Source organism: Chrysemys picta, chromosome 14 (assembly GCF_011386835.1).
Source record: "Chrysemys picta bellii isolate R12L10 chromosome 14, ASM1138683v2, whole genome shotgun sequence".
NCBI lineage: Eukaryota > Metazoa > Chordata > Testudines > Emydidae > Chrysemys > Chrysemys picta.
The window spans coordinates 12,809,455-12,818,500 of NC_088804.1; the positions used below are offsets into that span (position 1 = coordinate 12,809,455).

Below are 9,046 nucleotides of genomic sequence, written 5' to 3' on the forward strand. Positions count from 1 at the left end.
TCTGTGGGAATTTATCATTTAGTGGGTATCTTCTGAAGCCCAGGAATAGTATCTGATCTGGAGTAGTTTAGTCTGTATCCTGATTCCTAACCAAAAGCTTTGATTATTTCTTGTGATACTAGCCAACTTTTATTTATATCTCATATAAAAAGCATAAGGTCATCAGCATAATGAAATTTTGTTTTCTGTTCCCAGAACACTGATTGCCTGAATTTCTTCAGTGCCCCTCAAATAATAAGAGTGGTAAGGAACACCCCTTGTCTTGTTTCTCTGTAGAATGGTATCAATAGAGCCTTTTTGATATTTCCCCAAATACATGCTATAGGATTTTTTCTAGATTTCAATCCACTTCTGAAAGTGTTTGCCAAAACCGTATTTTCTAAACAAAAAAAGGTGTTCTACCAAGTTAAAAGTCTTTTCTGCAGCCATAGTTAGAATGCAGGCATCTTTATTAGCACTCTTGGGACGCTATACCACATATAGGAATTGTCTATGTTATTTAAGGGGCTTATTCCTTTTTTATAAAGGCAGTTTTGCTTTGATGTACTAATTTAGGCATAATTGTCTCTAATCTGGATGCTAATATTTTAGTTAAAATAGTACTACCTATGTTTAAAGAAATGAGCCTGTAAAATGCTTGATCTGATAAGTTCTTATTTTGTTTAGGTATCAAAACTATATCTGCTTGATAAAAGGTATTTGATAAGCACTCTGTTGACCAAGAAGACTGAAATACATTTGCTAACAATGGAGTTACCCGTGTTTTAAACATTTTATAGAATTCAATGTGAATCTATCTGGTCCAGGATTTCCCCCCGATTTTAGTGATGAGATTACCATCTTTATTTCTTCCTGTGTTGTTGGGCCATGTAGTACTATTCTTTCATTATGTGTCAGTCTGGGCATTTTAAAATCCTGCAGTACATGCTCCCAGTTCTTCCATGTTTGCATATTTGCTAGTATTTCTCTCTTGGGAATATTCCACTAGCACTTTGTTAATAACCCTTGTTTTTTGGAGTATTCCATTTTTTGTCCTTAAGGCTGTTCTAGATCTTCTGTTGGAAACCAGTCTGACTAGTAATCTGCCAGATTTGTTCCCTCATTCATAAAACCTTTGATGGGCAAATATGAGAGCTGTCTGTATTTCTTCCCTGTTGTCAGTGCTTCTAAATCCTCCTTTTGCATTCTTCATCTCTTGGAATAAATCTGCATTATTAGTTAAATAATATTGCTTCTGCAAACTATAAATTTGCTCCTAGAAGTCTACCTGTTTTTGCTTATGTCCTTTTCTCTTACTAAATAATGTGTCCCCTTATTCTGATGTGTAAAGGCCTCCCACCTAGTTTCCAGGGATATATCCTGTAGGGGATTATCCTTAATATAATTATCAATATGGGAATGCTCCTCCAAGCAGAATGGATCTCCCAGTCACTCCATCCTCAGCTTTCTGACAGGAGAACGAAGCCTGTCTCCTGCTGCTGCAGCACCAGTGAATTCAGAAGGAAAGAGAGGGAGAGAGTCCTGTCAGGTCTGCAACTCTGCTGCTCCTTGCAATCCTCTCCAGGGACCCAGGGGGAGGATGGGGGCACCCCATTCATTTCTCCTTTCAGCTTCCCAGCAAATAAAGAGAGCTTGACTCCTGCTACTGCCTTTTCAGGGAATTCCAGGAAGGAGGGAGGCAGGTGAAGCCACAGCCTTGCACTGTGTATAGCCCAGCAGTGAGGCGTCTCATCCTCCCATTCGCCTACTGAAATGCAGGGCCGCCCGGGGGGGCGGGGGCGGGAAGGGAGCAAGTGGGGCAATTTGCCCCAGGCCCCGGGCCTCACAGGGGCCCCCACGAGAATATAGTATTCTATAGTATTGCACCTTTTTTTTATGGAAGGGGCCCCCGAAATTGCTTTGCCCCAGGCCCCCGAATCCTCTGGCCGGCCCTGCTGAAATGCTGACAGTGTCACTCTGGTGGGTGGAGCTCTGATCTTCTCTGCTCCTGCCCCTTCCATTCTTTTCTCACCTGTGCTCCTGGACTGCCCCAGTCTAATCACAGGTATAGCATATAGAGCCATTAGTCAGTTTAAAGATCTGTCCTATGTATTACACTATATTCAGGGTATGATAGAAGTAAAGTTTATAATTAATTGCTTCCACAGACTTAAGGAAGTGTTTTTATTTTACCTTTTTCTTTGATCTCTCCGACTTCTTGGAAATGTTCTTCACTTTTTTATGAAGATGATATAAAACCTAAACAAAATAAAAAGAAACTATTCAGCGGGCGACGCCACATGCACAAATGCTATTCCATGCTGTGTGTGTTTGTATATCGACTTGCAACTTGTAGAAACATTTACGAATGAAAAGAACTGATTTGTAAAGATGTTAGATTTCAACAAAAGTCTACTTCAATGCTTTATTAAGTACATTTTGAAATTTTCAGCTCCAGATTTTAACCCTTACCGTTTCTTCTAAAAGCTTGTTTCCTGGGGAAAATTATGGGAAAAAAGCTAAGTTTGGACAAGGAGTTGCTCATTATACGTAAACAGCCTGATGCAAAGCTTGTTGAAGTCCATGGCAGTGTTTCCATCAGCTTCGATGGACTTTGGATCAGGTTAACTCAACTACGTTTCTACGTCCCATCAAGATGTAACATGGTCAGTACCCCACTGTCAGTTCTGTATCCAGTCAGTCTATGCACTTACTGCAGAACTGTTAACTGGGCACTCTGAAGTGGTAACTTGAATTTAAAGTTACTTATCTAGGTCTGGTCTACACTAGAAAATAAGGTCAATTTCACTACGTTGGTCAGGGGTGTGAAAAATCCACACCCCTGAGCTGCGTTGTTAAGCCAATTTAAGTCCCCAGGCAGACGGTGCTAGGCCGATGGAAGAATTCATCCATTGACCTAGCTATTGCCTCTTGGAGAGGTGGATTACCTTCACCGAGGGGAGAACCCCTCTCGTTGGTGTAGGTAGAGTCTACACTGAAGTGCAACAGCAGCTGTAGCATTTTAAGTGTAGACATACCTGTAGGTTCTGACTTCAAAGAGATGTAGGACTATAAAAAACCAAAACAAACTATTAAGAAGATAATTTCCATTCAATGTTCTAACAGAATTTAAATTAACCTTTTAAAACACAATTACAGCACTGCTGTAACTAGGCAATTATTATACTCTGGCTATTGGAGCCAGGAGACTAACGTACCTAAATCAATTATTTATAAGAAAATCCATCTATTAAATGTCATTCACATGCCATTTGCCAGTACACACACCATAAGCAATGAACTGGAAAGAAACCAGCATCAATTTAAGCTACCATAGGGGAAGCTAAGCACTTTATTGAAATATGTTTGTATATTAGGGCTTTTTTTCCCCTCACACACACAAGGACAGAGATTAGAGATTTCAGTATAAACACAGTAGAAGAGTTAAGTACCTCTTTCTAATGTAAATCCTATTACTGAAATTTCAAGCCTACACTTTAAAAGAAGATTTGTTATACTTGTAGAATATTCAGTTAATCTTAAAGGGACATCAACTTAAGTTGCTTTTATTGGAAGCGTTACCTAATACTTTAACTTAACGGTCTGAGAAAAAGGCTTTTAACTGTATTTCCCTTTTATTGTGGGTCTCACCCAGCAACACAGGGAGGAATATTTTACAAAAGTAGGAAAACGATTGTAAAGCTACAAGAATCAGCATTGCAGTTGGGGTGGCTGGTAAGGGATGAGTCTCCATCAATCCTGGAGAAGGCAAATGCGGGGATTGTTCCAGTCCCCTCACCCATCAATCCTGGGGAGGGAATAGGCAAATAAATATTTGGAGATCTGTTATGTTACCCCAATTTTGCCCACTCCCCTCTTTTCATCCCCTCCCAACCTGGTGTGGAATTGGTATCCTCAGCTTTAGGAAAGGAACAAGGAGTGGTGGGGGTTATTTCCATCCGTCGGGAACATGGGGTGGATGGATTGATCATGAGTCCTGGTGTAGCAAGTAAGGGAAACTGGCAATTTTGGAACCCCTTATAAGACCGCCATCCACCTCCCCCTCCTCTCCCTTCACCCACCTTGGCATAGCAGCAGGTAATGAGCACCAGGGGCAGCAGGTACCCCATCACCAGGATGGTCACCTTGTAGGTTTGCTTGGCAGCTGAATCATCAGCCCACTGCTCCCAGCAGAAGGAGCTGTTGGGTGCCTGCTGGTGGCCACTCATGAGGGCCTGGTGCTGGGCCACGGGGATGGCAATGAGCAGCGACAGCAGCCAGATGATGCCCACACCCAGGGAGGCATTGCGTTTGCTGCGGATGCAGGGCGAGCGCTTGGCGTGCACCACGGCGATGTATCTGTCCACAGACATGGCCACTAGGGTGAAGATGCTGACGAGCATGGTGGCCATGGCCAGGTAATGAACCCACTTGCAGAAGAAGGCGCCGAAGACCCACTCTGGCAGGGAGTAGATGGTGGCTTGGAAGGGGACGCAGAAGAGCAGGAATGAGAAATCGGCGATGCTCAAGTTGAGGATGAAGATGTTGGTGGCGCTGCGTGAAGGGCGTCCCCCAGATCGGATTCGCCCCAGCACCACAAACACCAGTGTGTTCCCCACCATGCCCAGCAGGAAGATCAGCCCGAAGAGCACAGGCACAATCACTACCTCTGGGCCACCCCCAGACACTTGCAGCCAACACACGGGGGAGCCTGTCCAGTTAGCCCCGACGCTGCACTCAGTGCTGTTAGCCCTGGGAGACAGTACAGCCTCCTCCTCCTCCATGGAGCCAGGGTAGGTACAGGGGAGAGACTGGATCCTCTGGGGTGCCTGCTAGGGACCACTCCTGGTGCCCACAGTGGCAGGCTGTCTGAGTTATTTGGTGCTCAGTGGCCCTGCTTCAAAGAGCTCTCTCCTCCCGGGGTGTCTCTGCCTGGACCCTTTCTTCAGGGGATGAAGAGAACGGAGGTTCCTCCAGTTGCAGTGTTTGGGCTCCGGGGGGCTTCTTCTCTGGGGCTCTGACCCAGCTCCTGGTTGCTGTTGACAGTGCAGGGGTCTCAGCAGCTGGCGGTGATGTGGCAGAGGGACTAGAGAATGGAGCACATGCCAGAGGGCTGCGGATGCACTGGGAGCTTTGAGTGCAATCCGCTCTGCTCCACTCCTCCTCCCCTCTCCACCCACCCTTCTCCACAGGTCCGCTGCCGCCTCCCTCCTGTCCCCGGCTGCGCTCACAGCAATGGAGCTAAGTTAACAGGGGAGCTGTCCGGGACCTGATTCCTGTAGAGGCGAAGCCCCGATCTCCTCCACCTCAGCAGGCATGCACGTCAGGAAGGGGGAGGACAGCAAAGAGGAGTGCTGATTTAAAGAGGCTGATCCAACCGCAGTTGCTCAGGGAAAGTCTGCATGGATCTCCCAAGGAGTAGAGCTGGGGGTGGGGAGAGCACCTGTTGCAAGGACAGGGAAAGAGGTAAGAGCCGGATTTTATAGCTGTAAAACCTGGATTCTGCCAGCTATTTCTCCCCCTCACCTCCCCTTCCCCGCCGCCGCCCTTAAATTGTACTATCAAAACGGACGGGAATTACCTGATACCAGTGCACAAAATATCTGGACCTTGCTCCATCCACGTGTGCAGCAAAAACCCGCAATGAGCAGCTGGCTTCTGACAGTTCTTGGATGCTCGCAAAATTCTAACGCCTAAATAGAGCATAGGTATAACTGCTCCTAGAGCAAACACATTCAGACCTCAGTGCAACGGGGTCACAAAAATCGGGTAGCTGGAAGCATAGAGCACCTTTTGTTTGCTGGACCAAATTCTGGTTCTCCATATAGGCAGTGGAATTTGCGGTTAAAATTTTTGCTCTGTCCAAGAGGAGCCAACTTTGCCTGCACCCCATGGATAGTCCATACAGGATCTCCTGCACAATGCAACACAGACAGGCACAGACATGCGAGCGCAACAGGCTCCTGCTGGAGTTAATGGCAACTTGATTTCACTGGGAGAAGGCTGGGGGTCCCTTAGTTTCCAGGAGTGTTAACTGTTGCAGTTTAGAACTGACTTGCTTTGCTGGCTCGTCTCTAATAAGTTACTGAGCTCAGATTGGGAAACCTGGTGCCCCCACACTGACATGCCAGCATCACCTTCCCTTTCTGGGACAATAAGGAATTAAGTTCCTGATGACATTTAATCGGTATTACTCAGAACCAGGGAAACCTGTTCTTTATCCTTAATACCAATGGGAAGGGTCCATGATTAGTATGCGTTTCCCTCGAAGGAGAATCTATGCCAGAGAAGCAGATATGGAGTTTTGCAAAACGCCACTGCACCGAAGGATCAACTGACAGTGGCAGCCCATGGCATAGTCCTGCAATCTTCTGGGGCCCACTGTTAGAATCAGTATAGCAGGTTACAGGGAGCTGACAAGTAGTTTATTCTCAAGTGCATACATGAGGAGAGGCAAATGCCTGAGCAGCTATGAGGCAGTTCAACTATGTGAATGAAACTCTTTAAAAAGTGACTGTATTTAATTTGAGTGGTACGGTATTTTCCATTTATTGATTTCTAGAAGTGTGTAAAAAATCTTGAGTTTCAACATGAAGGACCCCATCCTACACTGCTTTTCTGAGCAATCAGTACAGGGGTGTGCTCATTAGCAGCACTATAATAGACAATTCCTTAATTATAAAAGGTGGTTGATGCTAATATTAGCATTTATTGTACAAGAGAAATTTGAAGTGGGTGCTAAAGCAATTGATGTTTGTTTTTAGGATGAAGGGTCCTCCGTTCAGCAGATTTAAACCTTGCAATCATTTCCTAGGAGCTAGATACCTGATACTTGCCTTTAAAACATCCCTTGTAAATCAGACATGGAAAAGACCTCAAATTACTTGTCCTGTAGTCTAGTCCACTGGATTGCTCCCTTTATATTTTAAGGCTTTGTCCATTCTAATTTTAAATCACTCAAGACCTAGGCTTTCTGCTTCTCTTCAGAATAAAAGCAGATTTTGTTAGGATATTTTTCTAATAATTCCTCAGTTTTTTGTTTGATTTCATCCCATCTGTCACAGTTACAGGGATAACTGCACCCCGTTCTGGGTTGAGTGCACCTCCTCAGGTATTACGTAAAGGAATAAGGCCCATCTTAATGGAATTTTGCAATTTCCCACTTCTAGACTGGTCCGGGGGCATCCACAGTTCTTATCCTGGAGGTCCAACTGAGTTTGGAAACCTGCGATTCTCCCCTCTGGGAGTTGGAGCAGTGGTACATGGAGATCCGACAGCTGTCTTAAAACAAAAGACTTGTTTGTTTTAGCAGTAGGAACAAAGCTTTTGGAGAAAGATGCTTTAAAAACAAGAAAAGGCTACACATGTCTATGTTACCTAAAGGTCTGTGTCCTGTGATAGTGTACTAGGGAGGCTGAATTTCTTCAGACACCCCCAACAGGGTTCTATTTCTAGGTCTGATTCCCCCAAACAACAATCCCCCTTCTCTTGAGAGAGCCCCTTTTTAAACCCTGGTATCCTTGTTAGGTTCTTCTGTGCTCCCAGGCTTTTGATCCTACCTGGTCCAAACCAGTTTTGCTGGGTGGCTCAAGATGAAGGTGAAATCAAAGCTAATCTGGCATTGTCCCTTAACTCTTCAATATTTGCTTTTTTGACCCATTCTTTTTCTCCCTGCCTTCTTTCCTCTCTAAAACGAAACCAATATATTTATACAGTAAACATCCCAATAACTAGGCCAACCATACAGTATTTGTAAGTTACAGGGCAGTTCCAAATCCATCACACCATCCTCAACTTCACTGTAAAGACTTTCAATCCCCTACTCCTTCCCCTCAAGAGGGGTCTTCCCAGACTCCCCTATTTGCTACTAACTCCTCCAAAAGTCAAGAGCCCCATGGAAGGGGCTGCCTACCGGCAGCTGTTTGCAGTGTGCAACAAGATTTATGGAGCCCACCAAACCCAAGAACTACACTACGTATTCTTGAGCGCTATCTACTGGCACTGTCTACTCCCAGGCATACCGACAGTGCTTTTTACAGTCTCCTAAAATCACCCCACCCCAAGTGTTCAGAAATGATACTTTCACTTTTCCTCCTAACTTGGGATGAGAACAAAGATTAAAGTATCAGACTATCCTGTGGGACAAAAATTCCAGTTTCCACCCAGCTGTACTTGATACAAACTCATTCCTGTGGAAAAAACAATTGGAGCCTTAAATCAGCATCCATGAAAGCTAAGACCCAATTACATACAATGCTCATTGTACCACTTTATTCTACAGTTGTGAAATGTGGGTACTGACAAAGCATCTAGAGCAAAAGCTGCAGCCATTTGAATGAGGCATTCTATGCATGGTAAGGCTAGCTGGACTAACAAATGATGACCTCAGTAGAAGGTTGAAAGCACAGTGCATGGCTTCAGTCATTAAAACGCTCCAGTGACAGTGGTTTTGCCATGTTGCCAGAATGACCAACTGCCTAAAGTTGTTCTTTATAGAAGAGTACATGGAGAGAGAGGCTATGGACATCCAAGGAGACAGTGACAGAACACACTATATGTGACAATCAGGGTCCATATACCCCAAGGGGAGAATAGAAGGTTTAAAGCCCCCCTAAAAACAGTTAAACCAGCTGATTACGTACTACTTCATTGTGTCTTTGGTAAGAAACTTTATCATGTTTAAGCATGACACAGACTCAAGATAGATGACATGGTGACGATGCCTGGCTGGTCAGTTTATGCAAAAAGTTGAATTAGTGTGTTGTAGTTAAGCTAATTTTTGTAAGTGTCTCCCTTGATATCTCCCCTACCTTATGTTTGAGCAGCCTGGTTATTACAAGCATCCAGAGATTGTTGTATTACAATGGCATCTAATGGCTCCAAATGAGATCAAGACCCCATTGTGATGAATACTTTATAAACAGTGAGAAATTCTCTACCCTCAAGACCTTACCATTTAAATAGAGGGTGGGGAAACTGAGGCACAGAGTTGAAGTGACTTGCCTCAAGTCACAGCCATTCAGTAGCAGAATCAGGAGTAGAACCCAAGTGTCTTGGCTCTTGTTTG

General features: G+C 44.6%; 1 protein-coding gene across 1 annotated transcript in view; it reads right to left on the reverse strand.

Annotated features, from left to right (window-relative positions):
* The window catches only part of LOC101934214 (galanin receptor type 1-like), a 33,812-nt gene extending 28,682 nt beyond the window's left edge, over positions 1-5,130 (reverse strand). Inside the window, exons 1-2 of the mRNA XM_005289750.4 lie at positions 4,062-5,130; positions 2,173-2,238 (exon numbers count right to left, since the gene is read on the reverse strand). Of these exons, the coding sequence (XP_005289807.2) occupies positions 2,173-2,238; positions 4,062-4,763 (768 nt within the window). The 5' untranslated portion in view covers positions 4,764-5,130. The remainder of the gene's footprint in view (positions 1-2,172; positions 2,239-4,061) is intronic.
* Between the last annotated feature and the right edge of the window lie 3,916 nt (positions 5,131-9,046).